The 21076-nt window shown below is 34.3% G+C and overlaps 2 protein-coding genes across 7 annotated transcripts in view; one reads left to right on the top strand and one right to left on the bottom strand.

Annotated features, from left to right (window-relative positions):
- LOC117235124 (heparan sulfate 2-O-sulfotransferase pipe) overlaps positions 1–21076 on the top strand; it is a 117197-nt gene that overhangs the window by 12588 nt on the left and 83533 nt on the right. For 2 of the 4 annotated variants that reach the window (XM_033496864.1, XM_033496863.1), the window contains exon 1: positions 12001–12769. The exons of the other annotated variants lie outside the window; for them this stretch is intronic. In XM_033496864.1, the coding sequence (XP_033352755.1) occupies positions 12717–12769 (53 nt within the window). In that variant the 5' untranslated portion in view covers positions 12001–12716. Of the gene's footprint in view, positions 1–12000; positions 12770–21076 lie in introns of those variants that run through there. 4 annotated transcript variants of the gene reach the window in all.
- LOC117235123 (leucine-rich repeat-containing protein 15-like) overlaps positions 1–21076 on the bottom strand; it is a 29724-nt gene that overhangs the window by 4177 nt on the left and 4471 nt on the right. Inside the window, exon 1 of one of the 3 annotated variants that reach the window (XM_033496861.1) lies at positions 10089–10209. The exons of 1 other annotated variant lie outside the window; for it this stretch is intronic. The gene's annotated coding sequence lies outside the window, so the exon portion shown is untranslated. Of the gene's footprint in view, positions 1–1420; positions 1572–10088; positions 10210–21076 lie in introns of those variants that run through there. One more of the 3 variants, XM_033496862.1, reaches the window with a different exon arrangement.

The following is a 21076-nucleotide window of genomic DNA, read 5'->3' as shown; positions in this document are numbered from 1 at the left end:
TAATCAAATACTTCGCTTCATTCCGATAGTCACTATTACTGTGCTCAAGATTTCGCTTAAAATTCCTACCGTAAATTCTCTGCATTTAGATAAAAATAATTGTTATACTTAATTTTCTAAGTAACTATAATTATGGAATTATTCCGAGTGTAGATTTCCTTAAGAGAAACACAGTTTTATCTTGAAGAAAATTTGAAAAGTCTTATGTAAAAGTATCCAAAGCAACAAAAGTAGGAAAGAAAAGAACGACAAATTGACGTAAAAAGAAAATGATTTTTTAATCACTTTACATTTGTTGTCAACATTCTTTTACGTAGCTTACTTTGGATGCTATTACAAACATATTCTGGTGGAAATTCGGTCTCGTTCGAAAAGCAAGAGAAATCGACAAAAGATATGTTGACCTTTGGAAGTATAAAAACGTCGGACTTCGGGTGTTTCCTTCTCGTAATTAATTGGTAAAAGTAAGCAGGTATTTACAGGGTATAATACATTTTTAAATAAAATGTCTTCGTAATCTTAACAAAGTGTATACAAAGATACCTACATAAGATACCGGCCGAAAGTTCGAGATCGCACACATGTTCCATAAAATCCAAGGATTTAAAAGAAAGTCGATCTTCCGTTTAATCTTTGAAAAATGCTAAGATACTTTCCTTATAACTACTCTTGAACTAAAGAAAATGACTAATTTCGAATTAATAATAACAAAATTAGCGACAGATTTATCGCAACTACGATCGACAAAGTGGATCTAATTTTTGAACCGCCGGAATATACGTTCTTACCTTCGCGATTCACGCAACTTCTAGACCATATAAATATCGCCTTCTTAATTTATAAACTCCGTTTATTTTAGTATATAATCCAGTATACGATAAATTTTCAAATAAATGTCTCGCATTGGCAACGAACAAACTTTACAATATCCGGGAATTGTCGAAATTCCAGGAACCACGTCAAAAAGGAAATACAAATATTAGGTTGTCCGAAAAGTATGTTTCTTTCGCAAACGTGTTTTTTATAACAGTGCACCTCCATACAAACGTGAAACCAAGTGTGTGAAAGGTCGCGGTGTTTATCTCGACAGAACAAAATGGATCGTACGTAATTCGGCAAAATAATATAAAACGTTGTGCGTCTATTATTTCCTCATAAAACGAAAGAAACTTTTCGGACAACCTAATACATAGCGCGTGCGATCGTCTATATACTCTGGAATACGATGGATTCTCGAATAAACGTGATCGCATGATCACGCAAGAAAGGACCTAACGACGTGCATTGTCCTTCTTACCAGTCCTACGATCCACGATCTATCGGTATTCTAGAAACCGCGTATTACAATATAATTTGCCCTGAAGTAAATGTTTCGCCATCATATAGTAAAAAGAAGCTGCGTGACGATATAGTTGCTTACCTGAATGAGATCCGCGAGCTATGGAAATTCTAAAAACCGTGTACTTAGAACCGTAGACCGAAAAGGACTGTAGCGTTCGTCTACTCCTGGGACGTAGTTCTCTCGCAACAGGATTCCTTGGGACACGGCAATCGCGAAAACAGGTCTTGCAAGCTTTTATACCCCGTGGATTTTGCGTGTGTTCGAGGGTTCCATAGATCTGTGCACGCACGCGTCGCCATGTATGTAAGCATCAGGATTGAACAGTCTGAGTGGGAGGTGATGTTAAAGAGGACAAAAAGAGGAACGAACGTTCATGGAACTTCGTTAAAACTGGTAGCTATTAGAGACGAAATCTCGTCACGTATCGACTGTCAGGGAGCAGGAAGAAGAGTGGACCGAAGTTACGCTACGCGACCTTCCTTGAATCGAACCGAGTGTATTATTAATTCTAATCCATTCGAGCAACCAGATTCTATAGATTTTCCCAATCTATTCGAAACAATGGCTTCTGTTGGGCTGTTCGTTGTTTCCTGCAGATTTTCTACTTGGGTTCTCTAAATTGAATCGAGAAAGACGCAGGTAGATTGCAGCATCGCCGTTGGTTCGGGGTTACGAGCTTGCTTGAATCTTGCAATAGATTTCCTTTCCTTCCCTTTTATATTTTTATACTGTTACGCGAGTGTAGTTTTAACGAGAATAGGGGAATGACTTTGAAAGTAGTATTTCACAGTGCTGTCGTTGTGAATTTGGCGTTGGCCGCGTGCAACTTCCATGGAATTAATTTCATATGGGAAAGAAGTAGGGAGTTCAGTTAAAAATTCCACGTTATTTTTATGAAGAGTTTCATTCGTATGTGATACGTGGAATTTGAAAAATGTTGTCGATATATTAAAAAAAAAAAAAAAAAAGAAAATGTATCAAAGGTTTTAAGGTAGAAAGGTTTTAAAATAGAAGTAGTAAACGTGAAAAATAAATTGATAAAATGTGAGTAATAATTAAAGAACGAGGCCAGTGAATTACAGTGTTGAAACAAGAATCCAAGTTCTTAAAGACTCTTCATCTTATTCGCCAAGAGAAAGTAAAACGCATTATAAAACGAATTTTATGTTGCCACGCAGGAATACTTAAAGAATGTAATTTACTCGTTTATACATACATAGTAAGTAGTGTAGTTCGATTATTACGCTGACAGTGAGTGAAAAATATATATATAAAGAAAGAAATGGAGTCGTTGACGAATACCATGATTTACGTTCCACACATGGAAACGTCGCGTAAAAATAGGAAGAACACTCTTCTTTTGTCGATAAGCGAAAGAAGATATAAAGCTTTATATGGATTATCGTACGATCTTCTTTTTATATTAACAATAATCTTTTGATATGTTTTTATTATTTCGGCTTATCTTCTTTTCCATGTCGCGAGAAGATTCATTTCAAATTCCACGCGCGGTCGAGCACTTATTACGATGTGTACTGTAAATTCTTAAAGTCGTAGGAGCCGTATTTCGTACGACGTCTCGCTCGATATTCTCTACGAGAATATAGAAAAATTTGACGAAAGCGAAAAAAGAAAAAGAAGAACGAGTGGTACGGAACGTGCATCTTGAACGATAATTTTCCACGATAAATACTGTCCACAGTTCAAAGTACACGTCTTTGTAATCGAACCCGTAGCCTCCAGTTTCGTAAGAAAATAGTTCGAACAGAAAGTGAAGATCATAAATATTTAAAGTACCCCTGGAAACGCTTAGAATACAGATGCGCTTAAAGTTTGTAAAGAAATACGTGCACAGGAAGATACCATGCGTTCCGATCTTCTACTATTTTATCAACGTTTGTCTGTAGTCGTTACGTGAAGTGATTTCATAAACGAGTCATTTCGATGTGAAAAATTGTTCCGCGTAAATGCCAGGTATGATAAACAAATATCCGAACCGTTATCGTGGTACTTTATTTGGAAGATATCGTTACGTGTCTTCTATTTGGAAGAGAAGATAATTTACATATGAAATTAATACGTAGAAAATAAACGATTAACTGGTTTAATGTATTCTAGAAACTATCAAATTTTATAGCTATTTGGATACTTTAGTTGACTCGTGGCTGATTTGTTCGAATTTGATCCAGGGTATACAAATGAACGACGAGTTAGTAATTACCAGAAGAGGCAGTTACTGTATTTTTGTGGAATCGGCACATTATACATTTAAATTACATATCGAAAGTATCTATTAACGTTATATACGTGTACCACTCATGTGCATTTACTGTTTGAATATCATTGCTTTTATTACCGTTGGCAGTTTAATTGATATCGATTTGGAAGAAGCTTGTTAATCTGACTCATAATTTAGAAATTAGATAAATAATAAAATAATGGCTTTCCAAATTCATTCATTCATAATCTTGTAACTGAAACACATATTGTCAAAAGTAAACAACTGTCCAAGCGATTACTCGATTAAATACTCCCAGTCAATAGAATTGACAGTCTCTTTTCTGCTTCTTCCTAGACGAGACTTTTAAGTGAAATTTATTCTATATTTTTAACAAAGATATTATACGATAAACTATTGGATAATTTTACTAGGAAATTATATGTCATTATTTTAAGTACATTGGTGGGCGTTAACTAGTTAATTATACGGATGGTCATCGATGATGCACGTTACTTCACGATTTTATAGAATCATTAAAGAAAGACGAATGTCATTGGCTAAAAAATATCGCAGTATAAATGATTATGTAACATTGCAAAATAAAAAGCGTGTTATTCAACAGTAGAATATTTGTGTTACAGCATAAAGTTAAGTATCAGGACATTATTTGTGGTTTTCAGAGCAAAAACTATAAAATCCTCGTTGTGGTCGATGTGTTAAGATAATATGCTTTAGATAATTGTAGTAAATGACGAAAGAAGCATATAAGAACAGAAGAAGAACAAAGAAAGAAGCAGAACATATCAACGAATTCGCTATATTTCAAGTTTCATATGGTTTTAATGAAATTGCCTGGCAATTTTTATGGCAATCTAACTGGCAACAAATATGTTGCAACAATGTACTATCCAGTGAACTAGACAGAGTTTTTATACAATTTTACGAGTATATTCGTGATAGATCAGTTAAAAATGTCGTAATTAATTTAACGAGTAGGAGTCATCTTAACAAACTTTTATAGCGCATTTAAAACGATTAATAAATGGAATCTGTAAATATATAAGTAAATATCAAATTTTTGGACTTTATAGCTTGCACCACTTTCGTGTCTCAGAGAAATTGTAATAGAAATGTAAAATTCAGCCAGTTTCAACCATATAAAGCAATATTATCGAAATTAAGTGACTACACTTCAGCGATTTTCATCACCAAATATATCTGTCGCTATTTTTAATTTTCATATCAGAATATATAATTAGCGTTTAAAAGCCATACAGGTGTCACTTGATGAAACTGATCAGTTCGACAAACAGGCTTCAAAAAAACAATGGAAAATTATTTATTATTATTTCGATTTAGACTCGTTTAGTTTTTCCCAGTGTCGCACAAGTAGACCACACGTAATGTAATACACAGGTAGACAAATAAGTGGATTTGGCTAAATTTATCGATCGTGTGTTCTAAAAATTGTATACAAGCATAAATTATTGCTTCTCTTATGGGAATATAGAGAGAATTAAAAAGTGGAATAGTTCATTCGTAATCAAACTCCGCATATACTTATTTACGCTGATACTTCGTACCTTGTATGAATATATTCAAGCATACCATACAGTGAATACTATATAGCAGCCAGACATAATTATAAAATGTCAATATTAGGAAATATAAATCGAAGAAGAACCAACGCCTCGACCATACACCAACACGTATATCTCTGTTGCGTCGAAAAATATAAATATTGCCAAATGATGAAGCTATGCATTCGACTAATACAAATCTACATATTGACTTAATTTCTCTATTCAATTAAACGTTAAACCCACCAATTCTCAAGCCACGTATCGCTTCAACGACACCGCGCATTTAAATATGGAGATAATCGAAGATCGCCGTATATTCGGCCAATTAAAAAGTTCCACGACCAAAACTACACCTAATAAACTCACCTAAAACTAAAACCAAATAAGACATAGCAACCCATAGTGAAAATAGCGAAACCTACAAGTACGTACATCCAGTGATTTGACTCGGTTCGACAAGCATCCTCGAAGGTACTCGTCTGTCTAGAAATAAATTCTTGGTCGGCAGGCGGTATTTCTACGACCAATTTGAAATGTTCGTGACCAGCCAGGAGGGACGGTAGAGTCCTATCCTCGGGGTCGACGTACTTCCGCAAGTGGAAAAAATGCCACGTCGCGGAGGTGAGAACCACTGGATTGCAGCGGATCGCGGTTATTACGCTGTTACAAGGGTAGGCGAAAAGTTTCGAGTAAACCTCGTTGCTCTCTCACGGTGGTTGTATATATACCGCGTGTATACGTTGTACGTAAAAGGGAGAAAAAAGCTTATGTCCGATACGTTTGGACGGCGTCGAGTTAATTAAGTTTGCGCGTACGCCGCGCTCGAGATCGGATGCGGCGCATCGAAACATAGCCGAAGGGCTTCGAATACCGAAAGGGTCTGTGAATTATCTTCCGCCAACGATCGTTTCTCGTTTTTCTTGCGCGGCACGCTCGTGAGAATCTCTTTATAATCGCAGAGCGGAATGAATGAATCGCAAACGTTTCGAAACAGTCGGAGAATTACACAGGTTTCCCCGGGTTTTATGCTGATGGTCGTTCGACGTTGTTGAATGTAGTTGGTAGTTTGGTGGATACACTTTTCTCGTGTCGGTCAGCGTGTCAAAACGATAAGAGAATTTTAATTTGCTAATCGGATCTGTTATCTACAAATGTGTACGATCGTGGAATGAAAAGTTCCTCTTTGGAAGCATCTAAATTGGCATCACGTTCATATCGAAAAATGAAATCGGATTCCAGATGTATGGTATGCTCGTAGAAATACTTGAAAATTTACTAGAAACGCCTTTCATTAGGAGATAATATATTTTGAGGATCATTAGTTCTTCGTTTTTCGTTATTTTATTACATCGTTAAAGGGACGAGGATATGGAATTATTCAAGTTGCATTAAATATTTGTTGCAAACATGTTCGCAGTAAATTGTTAGTTCTAACGTTATCACGGTAGTTGTATCTTTCGTAGTTTTACGAGTCGATAACACACGTATACAGGATCATGTAAATATTAGAACTTTCGTAGGTAACTTTTATAAATATATTGTGTGTATTATAGGAAACATTTTGAAACTTTATCGACACTGTTACGACTATATTGGTAAAGTTTGAAACAAATATTGAAATATACGTAGAAATTACAATATGTTTGGAGCAAGTATACGTTTCGCAGAGTGACAAAAGTACTTAAACAATCAATTACCCATTATATTAATAAACTTCAATATTCAGTAGGACCATATTGAACATGTATTATATACAGGGTGGTTGGTAACTGGTGGTACAAGCGGAAAAGGTGATTCTACGCGAAAAAAGAAGTCGAAAATATAGAATAAGAATTTTTCGTTTGGGGCTTTGTTTTCGAGAAAATCGACTTTGAATTTTCGCTCGGTACGCGTGCACTTTATCGCGTCTCGATATAATGAATCTCACTGTAGATCGTTGTCTCGATTGACGTTATTTTTTTAATTTTTTAAATTTTTAAATTTTTAAATTTTTAAATTTTCAAATTTTTAAATTTTAAAATTTTCAAATTTTCAAATTTTTAAATTTTTAAATTTTTAAATTTTCAAATTTTCAAATTTTTAAATTTTTAAATTTTCAAATTTTTAAATTTTTAAATTTTTAAATTTTAAAATTTTTAAATTTTTATTCTATATTTTCGACTTCTTTTTTCGCGTAGGATCACCCCCTTTCCGCTTGTACCATCAGCTACCAACCACCCTGTATATATTCTAGTGTATACTAATTTTTTTATTCGATATACAATATGCAATAAATATCTTGCAATTTCTCTATACATTTTCAGATTTGTTTCAAATTGTATCGATGTAACCATGACAATTGTGTCTCATCGCAGTACTAATGAGATTTCAAAATGTTTTGTATAACGCATAAAATATGGACATAAAAATTTTCTACGCCAAGTGTTTGAATATCTTCGTGAAGTCGTGCATTTATGTCCATAGCAGTTTTCCACGATAAATGTTCAAATACTTTCATTAGTCATCGTTTATTACACTTACATCAATATTGTTCAATATACTGGTTTACCAATTCGATTCGATGGCGTTTGCATAATTTATACGACCGATAATTTCACAGGTTGTTTATTAGGTATTTTTTAATCAGACCAGATCAATAATCGTGACCGAGAATGTGAGGTCGACACAGCTGACGAGAAACGCCATTCGCGTGAGTTGGGTAACTAAAAAGTGTTCATTATTTTCGATTAAAAACTGGCTGTGGAAATTTGTAGGAACGCCGAAATACACGGTGAATCAATTTGGTTCTTGGTTCGACGAACGTCTTATTAAAAATTTTAACGTAGCGTGGAATCATCGCTGGTGGAATTAATTTTAATCACGTTTGTTCATGACAGATATGGATGCGCGAAAATTATTACTTGTTGCTGCTCGTTCTATAGTACGCTGCTCGTGCGAGCTTCTGCAAATGATGGTAATGTTTTGTATAAAAAAATCGCGAAGAACAGAAAGACAGAAAAAGAGAAAAAGAAATAGGAGAATATTGAAAAATTGGGCAAATATTTTTGCAATTAATCGATTGCTACAAATTTTAAGGATTTTATATTATAATCTACAATTCGAAGTAGCGAAAATTAACACGTTCACGTTCGATAATTTTACAGAAATTTTACAATAAAATAGGATGTTACAAGCTTTTTGTAATTAATCCAGATATGCCTGAATTTTTAACGTTGTATCATATTTTAAAATAATTTCTTCATGTTTTCTTTTACTTGGGTGCAAAATGGAACGTACTAATTAAACGTTTATTAATGTCCAATCATTTCAAAGGATATCGCGTTATGTGGACAGTGCTGCGAAAATTACGAGATATAATAAAATTATATCGCTATCATCCTTGTAGAAGAATAACGAGCATATCTGGGTTAAGGCAAAAATAAGAATTTTTAGAGTTTTCTATGGAATATCTTGCCTTGCATCACTCGCTACTATTAATTCGAATAAATATAAAGGATTCTTGCTTTCTCCATGTCTATTTTCTCTTCTGTCATTAATAATTGACTAGGTTGCTTCTGGCATACGTAATATTACGCCAATTAATGTGTTAATCCTCTAAAATACTTTTAAAGATTAAAGAAATTAAAGAAAGTGGTTGAAGGAAGGAATTCAATTTTATCTAATCGCAAGGAGATTATGCTTTATCACTGCAACGGCAGACTGCACGCCTTAGTGCAGAGAGAAAATAAGCTCCACGAGCTGAATTGAATCATTGTAACGTATCCGTCATATAGTCCGGCTGTAGCTTTCTCCGATTTTTATTTACTTCGTGCATCACAAAACAATTCAGATGGAGAGAAATTCCAGACGTTTGAAGAAAAGTCAATTATATTTCCACTTTGTAAACAAAAATTAAATACATTTAATCAATAGGGTTATCTGAATTTCACAAACATAATGAAAAAGTTGTTAAAAATAATGACAATTATGTAAGTAACCAAATAAATTACTTTTAGTAAAATAATATTCACAATCATTTTATGTTTATGGTAAAATTTAGCAAATCTTTTATATTCGATATCTAGATTTATTAAATAAGATTTATGTTCGGAATATTTCTCTTCGCAGATTCCCAAGTTCATTTGTGTTACATTTTTAATATGCACCATATAGTCTTTAATGATATTGCATAGTCGCGTTAAAATACTTATTAATTAGTTCGAAAAAGAATGGCTAATAGAGAAAATTTCCCAGCTTCAAAATTTTTCTCTGATTATTATATTTTATTATAAATTTGTATGAAACTATCAGCATCGGAGAAGATTACATACTTGGTCACGACGAGACACGTCAATATCTATGTAACATCTTGACAAGGGTCAACACGATTTTCCATCGTGTCGTCAATGTACAGGCGATTAGATCTTTCCATTTTTAATTTGCTAATAAACGTTCTTTAAGCTATCTGTCTACTAATTGGCTGTTTGTAGATTAATTATCGTTGACTTTATTCAATTACTTCCTACGGGATAAGTTGGAGATTTTTACCCTCTTTCTACATAAGATATCCTGTTGTAATTCTTAATTAAATTTTAATGATGTGAATAACGAACATTTATGAATTAAACATAATTATCATTAAAATTCTGTACTTGTCTCTACAAGGTTCTCTGGTTATGAAATTATTTAAAGTCAAACTTTGCTTTCGTTGCTATATACGATACTTTACTTTCTAATAATAGGAACATCTAATAAATAAACACGAAGTTTCGATATCGTAAAAATTGTATCATGTAACAGCAGGACTTATTCTTTACGTAACTCTTTTTTTCTTGCTTCTATGAAAATCTTTAATTACGAAATTGTATAACGTTGCATCACATTGTTTAAAATTATATTTCGCTCTTTCATCAGTACTTTTCGATAAAGGAAAAATTGGATAATTAAAGTATAAGTGTCTTACGACTCGGTAAGGACGAAACGCAGCACTTTTCTCTTCTTTTGAAGTTTGGTTTATGCAATCGAGATCTTTTTCTTTGGTATAATGATTAACGTGCGAAAGGATTGTACAACTAATAACACAATAGAATGACCAACTCTTCGATGGTTACGACACTTTTAAAGCATAGCTTATCTGAAATCGATCGTATTATCAGCACTTCGTGGTTAGTTACCTCGAGATACCTTTTTCCAAACAATATTAGATTTGTGATAATAGATATATACATTTTGTGTACTTTCTCCGAGAAGATACATTCAACACTGATTAAGGATATTTCCAGAAGGATGAAAGGAGGTTTGCTTCTAGAGAAAGACAAGTGCGCAAGATGTCATACATTTTTTAATCGCTAGACGATATGATTTTATACTTTCAAAGACTAATATTTAAGTGTCAAATGTTTTCTTAATGACGCACAGTTATGCTATAACGAAAATTCTTTTAAAGTTCTCGAAAGTTTCAATCGGATTATTATTTGACGATTTATTTATAATTCCTTTAATACAAACTTCTCCCTACTTTACGTTTTATGAACATGACTCGAACACCTTATAACAGAATTTTCTAAACTTATCGACGTATTTTAGGAAATTAATTGCTCTTTTCTTAATCGAAATTGAAATTATTCTAAAATTTGTAAATTAAACTTACGAAGAATTTTCAAATTGACTAGCGATATAAATAATGCAATATAAATGAGAAACTTTAACATAAAACAACAAATACAGGAACAGATACACGTCTGTCTAGGAATTCTAAACACTCTGATTAGAAATTTTTGTTCTTATCAAACCATTATCAAAATTAAAGTTCAATTAAAGTTCAGGTACTTAGAAACCTGGCAAACGCGAAACTCGCCTAATCAGCATCCTATCTCACTTCGAACGTTACTTGTAATTACCAAGTGTGTTTCAACAGAACGTCAAATTCCACCTAACTTTGGAGCGTTCTGAAACAATACCCTCCGGACGCATTATTATCGTCCAACTCTAAATATCATCTTCTTTCGAACAACAACAAAACTCCCCAAAATTTCCACGGGCCATTTCGAAGTAAACCATTAAATTTCCATTCAATAAGCATTTTAACAAATTCAGATAAACCATTGCAAGCTACACGCACCCGTTACGGCCGAATTATTAGATCGATCGGGAAGCTTTTGCCTTTTTTGTTCTTAGAAAACAAAGAAACCAGTTGTCTTAATTGAACTTTGTATAAATGGTACATCAAACAGTATAGAACATATAGAATAGCATAAAAATGTTCATAAACTTGTGAAAATACCAATAAATGATACGAATAATGTGATAATAAAATTGAAAAATTCAATAGTGATGATATAAACGAAGTACTAATATTAATATTTAAATGAACATAATATAACGTTATATTACATTGCATAATTAGGTATTTACCTAATAAAATAAAATACAGTGGCTACAAAAATTATTCGTACACCACTGTATTTATTTCCTATAGCATTTGTATAACTAACTAACTAAGTCCAAGTTCGTTAAATTTCATACCAGTTACGAATGCCTTCGTACGACTACAAAAATTCGTTACTACTAAAATGAAACGTACTATGAAACAGAAAAAGAAGAAATCCTCTCGTTAGAAAATAAGGATACGTACGAATGCTTTCTACATCTATTGTAATACAAAATGAAAAAATCATCGGGAATAGCGTCTAGCTGCCGGATCTTTCCGTGGTCGAAGGCAAGTTCGGGGTCGAGCACCTTTTTGCACCGGCTATCTTCCAGGAAAGTGGCGCCTTTCTCGCGGCGAAAGAGGTCGGTGGAGAGGGCCACGGCGGCGGCGGCGGCGGCGGCACAGCGAATGTGGAGTAGAATCGCATTACGAGCAGGCTGAGTAACGGAGCGGGCGCGGAGCAGAGCGTATCGCGTGTCGTCTCCTCGTTGACGAGCGGTGTTCTCGCGCGGAATATTCCTAGTGCTCGTCAGTCGCGTGCTGACCAGCCAGCTTACCGTGCGTACCGCTCGAAAGTCTTCTCGCTTTTCCGTCACCGAGTCAGCTGTCTCGTGTCCCAATTTCAAATTCATCACAGAAACTCTTCGCGATAATTGATACAACGATTCTCGATCTCATCCACGTGTCGAATCTATACGATAGAAATCGAGAATTTAGTATACGATCGTAATCTATCATATAGTATAATCCTTGACATTATAACACAACGTAAAAATTATATATACGCTTTATTAAGAAATTGACTTACGATTAGAAAGACGACAATCCGTACAGGTATATTTGAAGTGAAGTACATGTCTGAATGGTCTAGTTGATCGATTATGAACGGTTAACGAGGACGAGGAACGCGTGTGCGAACGATCGATCGAATCGGCTCGTAGGGTGGCGTTGGAAGTTTCAGTGATCGATTGGAACGATAACGCGGCGTGGATCCGGCTAACCGGTCGAAGGGAGGAACGTACATGAGCTCGATCGACGTTCGTTGCTTCTTGATGAGTCGCGTTCGACCGTCTCGGATCTGAGGATCCGATCGACGTCGAAGGGCCCCGCATTGTACCCTCGATTGAACTTCGACAGGGTGGAGAGAAGAAACGGGCGTACATGATGCTGAACGACAACGCGTGGAAGCACAGGCGGGTGCCTGTCCCAAAGAGGTTAGTTTCATTCGGTTCATTCTAACCCCCTTGTTGTATTTCGTTCTGGTATTTCTTCGACAAAATATAACAGATCTTTATCCACGATACCTGTAATGTACTTTATCTAAGTATTTGTTTCAATAAGAGATTATATCACGTAGTACATTGTCGTTGGATTAAGTGGACGTTTATGGAAATTCATGTTTTAACGGATCGAGGAAGTACCTAACCTAAATAGAGATTTGTTTCATTAGATTTTAAAAAAAACTTACTATGTACTGTATATACTGTAAGAGATACTTTGCGTTGCATATTTTCGATATTTTGATGGGTGTTTTTTACAAATGTGTAAATTTTTTACAAATGTGTAAATTTCTATAGTTCAATTGTGACAGTACATTTGTAATGAATAACGTTTCTTCTTAATACGATGTTATTGAAAATAATTCTCAATACGAAGTGATGGTTTGTGGTACAGGTGTCGCAGTGATAACCTCGTTCTTTCGTATTTTCGGATTTTCTGTATTTTATCAGAACACACTAGGTAGTCTGTGCATCAATTTCTTTGATTTTGTCGTAGTATATGTTACCTGCCATTTGACTCTATCGCGTATGTGTTTTAGCATAACCTAAACATAATCTACGTACATAACAACGTTAACGCGCATATTATTTCAACTTTATGCTACAGTTCTTAAAATATTAAAAGTCCTCTTATTCATTGAGACAAAAGAGCAACTGGAGCATGACATTTCGAGGAACGTCGTTGCAGCGATAATTTGTTTTTTGTGCCGAAAGTAGATTGACTAAAATACGATATCATCTCGTATATCGATCTGTTGCAAAAATTACCCACTAGGTCGTCTATGTATCATCGTACGAACTTTTAATTTCATTTTTACCAGCATGCATATTCCTAATTTTTTAAGGAATTTTTTCTTTTCTTTGTTGTACTGTTGCACTGTTGAGTTAACCCTTTACGTTTCACTAAAAACCCTGCAGAGACATTGACATTGTAAAAATTGTTTATTTATTTTACTTTCGATTTATTTCTACCGATTATTCGGCGCGTGTATAATATTAAAATGCGTATTATAAAAATAAAATAAATAAATTATATATATAAGACGATATCGAATTTTTACAACTTGTTTGAGTTAAAATTCAAATAATTCTATTTTTATATAAATCACTGTCGGACGGTTAAATTTGTTCAAAGAACATAAGCTTCCTCAGTTTACCGATATATAGTCTCAGTCGTACAATTTTCCGTGTTTTATTGTTGAAACGGTAACTATGATTGCTCCCAAGTAATTCTGTTTAACTGTTTGTCGCTCCAGGCGACTACTATGTCACTGAACATTTACCAGTAGACTGGCTGTGGTTCTTTATGTGATAATAAGTTTATTTAGTAAATGTTCTTTCTCATTATTTACGAGAAAAGCAATCAGTCTAAATCTAAAGATTAGAGGAAACGTTTTAAATATCTATTTAAAGGAAAAATAAAATTCCATAATTTACCAAAATAATTCTGATAAATCGATAATCGTGATAAATGATAACCAAGTAATATAATAATTTATTAATTTCATAGAGGATTTCATTATTTTTATACTCAAACTGTGGTTTCCATCCTAAATTGCCAAGTCGCTGATAACTGTGAAATAAGTTTTTGATTCCTTATTTCTCAAAGTATCCTTTTTTCAACAACAATTTTTAGTACCGTAATTGTTGTACAAAGTTTAGTAGAACAATTCTTATATTTCCCAAGAGATTTCTTTATCTTTGTATCCAAGAAGTAACTTTCACTTCGGTTAATCGAAATAATCGATTGTCAATCCGCAAGGAATAGCTTTTATTCTCAAATGTTAAACCAGTAAACTTCCAACAATTCTATAATATAATTCTTCATTTTTACACGTGAAAGATAGCTATACTTATTAATTAAAATAATCAATATTCACTTTCAGAAAAGTATTTCTATTCTTGGTCGATGATCTAATGAAATTTCGTCGATTGTAAAAAGAACACAGTCGGCATCGATCGTACCGCAACTCTCTCATTCCATAAAAATTTGTTTCCATTTTTGCACCCAGAAACAAGATAGCTTTCCTCCTATCGAAATATTTTCGTAGAATTCGCGTTTCATGATAATTCCATTACCTGCTAATATTCGCATTAACGTAATTCTCATTCAATGCTATTAAAACTTGTTAGAAGGCACGATTATCAAAAATGATACAAACCTCGAACGATTCAATTAGAAGATACTTTGCATGGCCAATTACATCGTTCACTACTTTGATCCTTCAATTGTCACTGCAACAGTCTGCGAAAAAACCTAGAAGCTCGACGACTATGACAAACAATAATCGAACGTTATCGTTCCTCGTCTAAAAGCGATAAGCTACTTTACTTTTGCATTTCAAAGGTAATTTCCATCCCTAATTGTCGTGGCAATAAAACACTCCGAATGGTAATAGCCTTACAATTATGACAAATCGTTATTAGGTGATGTAATCATGCAGTAAACCATTGAATATTCATCATAGTGATATCCCGGTGCGTTAGTACGCGTTTCGATTGAACTCTATCAGGGGCGAAGCGAGAAAGCGGTTGATGAATCGTCGTTGGTCCGGGCACAAGGCGCGAGAGTCGAGATCTCGTGTCTCGAATCGATTTATCAGCCGGCATTCGACGCGTTAAAATACTTAACCCCGGAATACCCGGCGGGTTCAACAAACGAATACGAAACTTCTGTTAATAGATACCTGTGCCTTTTGCTATCACATCGGCCGGCCGAGCTAGATTTATAGTCGAAGATCAAGGTTTTCTCTATTTTTTTCAACTAGCTTATGAATTATTAACAACTCTCGAATAGACCTCCGTCGTGATCTCTGGCTCAAAGATTTGATACAGAGAGAAATAGAGAGGGAGAGAGAGAGAGAGAGAGAGAGAGGGAGAGAAACACGTTCAAGTAGTATATTGGTTGTTATCGAAAGGTTGATTGAGGTTCATTCGATTCTCCGATTTTTGCCATCGTACGTTAAAGTCTGACGAGATTCTTCATTTCGTGTGTCTGTGATTGCGTACGTGTTCGTTTCAGTAGTAGCATCGAAGAAGTCGATTATTGTCAGGGGATCGACGCTCGTCTTCCGTTAGGTTTGGATTTTTTTAATAACAAATTTAATTTGGATTTCTTTAAACAGCAGATTCGATTTGGATTTTTTTTCAATATGAAACCCGGTACAAAGTGCGAGAACAACGCGAAACATCAAAATTGATACAAATCCATAGATTCAAAAGGAAATCGATACAAAAATTATTTTGCTCCAAATGTTATACTATTTTACGTCTTTTCTTGTCCTTAATATGATAATTTGTAGAAAATTAAACTTGGAATTTCTTCTAAACCACTGGATTTCCAATCATATTACCATAATACCATTTTACGTGGAACGAAGAAACGATTTTGCTCTGTGCAGAAAGGAATATATGCTCCGTTTAAAGAAATAGCGCAACTGCAAAATACACGTGTATCATTGCACTCGCGAAGAAGATACAGTCGTGAAAACGTGTAGTCCTCCTTGAATCATTCATCTCTTGTCACCAATGTTATCCTCCAATTTCAACCAAACGAAAGAAATATAGCTTGTGCCATAAAAGTGCAATCTTCATGTTCACATTTCCCTTGTCTTTCGTACGATAAATTTTACAACATTAAAGTTAAAGTATCTTTTAGATTAATCATTGTTCCACCAAAGTACCTTCATACTTTCTTTCGTACAGAATTAGAAAATGCGTCGAATGGTATATAAAAAAATATTATAGTTCCATTTAAGAAAGTTACATTGGCATTGAGATCTCTTTAAGCAAAATCGAAATATCTTATTAAGTTTTTCCCTACGAAGTCAACTTTCGTTCAAAATATCTCTTCGCATTTCTCATATTTACAGAAACAAATGCGTACGTTTAACATACTGTACGTATATACGCGAACTCCAATTAACTGAACGAGAACTCATAGGTGTTGGACAAAAATACGTGGACCCCTATTATACTAACGACCTGGTTATACGAACCAATTTGTCTCGCGAAATGTTCGCATAAACGGTGTTCTACTGCGCAAATAATGAAAGACAACAAAGGACAAAAGAAGAAAAAAGAGGAAGCAGAAGAATTTATGCATTCGACTCTTCCGAGTTTCCAAAATTAATGGGAATAATTGGTCGACGATGCAACCGGAAGCATTCGAAACGAACATTGTTCCCACGAGCGTCTATGGCTTAAACCTTCATCCATTACTCAACGGATTCGCGCAGAATAATTACTCGAACCGCGTTCACAAAGTTTCATTGAACGGGGAGAGACTGATCGAAGCATTCCTAAATGACGTTTAGATACATCACTTCGACGAGCACGACGGTGTAATGGATTAAAGGTTATCTGCAACAAGGTCTGCTGCAACTGTACCGAACAAATCGATCCATCACGTTGATTGGACGTTGGAATAATGCGAATTGTAGGAGAATCGTGAACGGCCGATTCGTTTGTGCATTTTCGTCTTTTGTAGATTTGCCATTATTTTCTTTTTCTTTTTTCTTTTTTCTTTTCGTGTACGCGCGACTACGGACACGAGCCACACGATGACAACTTACTTCACGACGATTCTTCTCGTCGGCGTTTAACTTTTATGAATCGTAACGAAGAATATTTGAATCGCTTTGCTCTGTTGAGATAAGAATCGAGTGAAAGAAAATATTAACTTTAGCCCTTCAACTGCGCTGTCCCTTTAATTGGACATTTTTATTCGTCGAATGAAAAATTACAATAACTTTAATTGTATTGGATTTTTACTTCTCGCTTGTATAGATACGGTATTATTCGTTTTTAATACTAGAATCGCCGATAGTTAACACGAAGCTATTTTTTATCAAAACCAGTGAAAATGACTGGTCTTTAAAAAATACGTAATAATAGAATATTTTTATATTTATTGATTTATTACTTTCTTACAGAAGCAATTCCATGTTATGTAGTACATTTTTGGTATTATTAATCCATCTGGGATCATGATTCCTAAACGAGGATTAACACATTTATAAAATTGTAGAACCAGTCATTTTAGTATTTTTAGTGTTAATAGGAACGTAACGATACAATAAAAAGTTTAAAGTTGGAGTTGGAATATGAAGATACGAAAGTACAAATTGCGCTGATTAGACACCGTATGTATTACAATCGGAAGAATCTTTTAGCGTTGCTTGCAACAGAGATTAACGCATTGTTTAGAGTTAACGCGTTAACTACAAATTTCTATGTTACGAAAATATGAAAGTAAAAGCTGCGAAGGTTAATTAGAAGAGTTTTTAGCGTTGGTTAGTTGAGAAAGATTTTTCGAGAATAATTATTTTAGTTGAAATTTGAGTTAGTTGATGAGGCTTTAAAAGTTTGGTCTGTTGTTCTTTGCTCATTAAATAAATTTGTTATGTTACGTAGTATTTAGCAAGTAAATTACGTACGTAAATGTAGAATATGGATTGAAAGTAAATGAAAATGAATTTTTAATGATTATTAAATTGACTTGTGCGATTTTATCTATAATTGTAAAATTCTGATCGTAAAGTGAAGTTAAAAAATATTTTTACATATCGTATGGTAAATATTTGATTTCGTATGATATTGTAATTTATTTGATAGAGAGATGAGACCTCGGAAATAAATTGCAAAATCCGATGAACACGAAAAAGATACCACGTTTCAAATTCATAAACAGCCTCATAAATAAAATGCAAGACAGCTCCTATAGTTTTCCTTATAGAAAAGTATTACATCAGGGGCCTCGACATTCTACTTTTAACGTCCTTTTTTTACCGATCTTCACGGTAATTCATGCAAGTCACTTCCAGCAAAATAACAGGCCTTGATCATTCTTCGAAACTGAAAGCCAAATAATCTTTAATAATCTTTACAGGATTAAAACTAATTACATTGCTTCGTAATTTTCTTAAGAATTACGTTTCTTTTTTAGATTCGCAAAACTGTGTTGCAAACAACGATAGTGAAAAATTTTGGGGACAATGTTCAGCGCATCTATCTAACGGTACTATCACAAAATAAAATTCTCCAAAATGAACGATGAAAATAAATTATCGTTATAATCTGTAAAATTATGTCATGTCTATAAAATTTATTGTATTTATAATTCGGACGTACAATTCAATAAATTTTATAATAATTTCAATTGTATTAAAATACATATTCGATCGAGTCTTATAATGTAACTTCACAACTCTATATGGACAATGAAAAAATGAAAATTCCACGAACTCTGTGTAAAAGTTATCTCAATAATTAACAGTGTATCGAAATGTTTCTGTATACCGATTGAACGTCTATCAAAGAATAGTTTACGAAGAATTTATAAAAACTTGCCTGGAATACTCGAGACAGGAGTGGAATTTCGCTAAAGTCATTTTGCTTGTCGTTGGGATTGTCGGTCTCGTTTAAAACGTTCAGTCTGTCTGACTGAATCTCACGAAAGGACTAACGTTTCCCGTAATTTTCTTTCGAACGTCCACTTCTAGCCGCTTTCAATTAGACGGATTGAGTTAATTGCTTTCAAAACACTACTATTAAGCCTCGATCACCGTTGCGATTTATCACATTGAACGTCTACCGGTTCGTCTTTATTTCTTTTTATATACATTGAATCTTCCACTGATTCAAGGTAAAGTATAAGTAAGGTAAAGTAAAGTAGATCAGTGCAGTGACTTTTGGAACAAGTATTAGAACACATTCTACATTCTTGCGAGAAATTAGGTTAATTGCAACCTTTCTGTTTTGAAACATGTTCTGCTGATATAAGTACATATTTCTTGAATAACTATCATTTTTGACGATCTCTAGAACATTTTATGTAGGAAATTCAGGATATTCTACGTAGCTAGGTGCGTCTTACGTGTCATTTGGACGTCGTAGAAAACTGATGTTTTATCATTTTCTTTTCTCATTTTCTTCGCAACGGTCTGTATAATGTTATTTAATTTAGAAGATAAAAGACCTAAGAAACTTCAGTCGCATCTACATTCTACGTATTACATGTTTGAAGTAAAAAAAAGATAGTAAATAGGACATTTTAACTAGAAAGATGCAGAAGTTTGATCAATGGATGTCGATAGCTTGTGTAGGAAAAGTGTGGCAATTACAAATTTTCTGTTGTCTTATTTCTATTGTCATATGAGTAAATTAGAACCTTCAAAATTGGTCGCAACATTTTGAAATTTGTCCTAGCATTTACATTTCAATCTGCCAACAGATAGCATTTCCTAGAAACATTCGCATTGTTTTTAATAACAGGAAGCTGCTTTTAATAATCGAAATTCTACCCCATAATAAATATAATACGTTGTACTGATAAAATGATCGTATTATAGTGACGATATTCTGATAAATTAATTATTTAACGCTTACAACATCGAATTACATCCACGATTAAAATGGTACTCATAAAAATGGTTTATTAAAAGTGCGAGATACGATAGCTTTCCTTCTGATTTTAGTTTCACTTTATCAAATTGCACGTGAGTGTATAATGACGCGTCGCCAATTTTCGACAGGCACGATAAAACAACAAATAAAACGAGTGTCGGAAAATTGACAAGAGGAGCGGAATTGTTCTCGCCGATAACCATTCTAAAACGCAATTGTTTTAGATTCCTGATCTTAGCATGTATAGAAAAGAATTGCCTCGAAATTGACATGAAAGAAGAACGGATCTAAGCTCTCAAAGAAATCTCTTCCAAAAGAAAATTGTCTCTACACGTGTACAAGAATAGATCCCAAACTAAATTGCCCGAAAATTGACAAGAGGGAAGAAAGAGACACGTTCCGAACGAAAGCTGCTATAGGAGGAAATTGCCCTAAATTTACCGAAACCGAACAACACGTAGCTGTATATCTGCAAAACACGTTGCAAGACCAGAATAAAAATAAGACTGAGATTACGAATGAAGAAAAATGGAGCCGTAATAAAACTAACGGAATACGTGTATCCGATAGCTTCTCTACGTTTCCGTATCTTCTTCGATCGCATGTTTCTTATAACCTGGCTATTTACAAGAAACGAAAGTCATGTGTGGTGTATAGGTATCGCGCGGAGTAATGGTTTCCAAAGGCAAGCAATGTTACGGAGGGGCCATTATTACCATGAACTCTCACTGACTCGGCGAACGTGACGCCACTGTGTCTACAGTCTGCACTTTCGATCGCGACCGATTCGTTCCAACGACATTGGCTGTTCGCGTGTTTTTCACCGGATACGAT

Source organism: Bombus vosnesenskii, unplaced genomic scaffold (genome assembly GCF_011952255.1).
Source record: "Bombus vosnesenskii isolate JDL3184/JDL3185 unplaced genomic scaffold, Bvos_JDL3184-5_v1.1 scf7180000013314, whole genome shotgun sequence".
Lineage (NCBI taxonomy): Eukaryota > Metazoa > Arthropoda > Insecta > Hymenoptera > Apidae > Bombus > Bombus vosnesenskii.
Note: the sequence above shows the minus strand (reverse complement) of the source record. Positions and strands in the feature narration are given on the sequence as shown.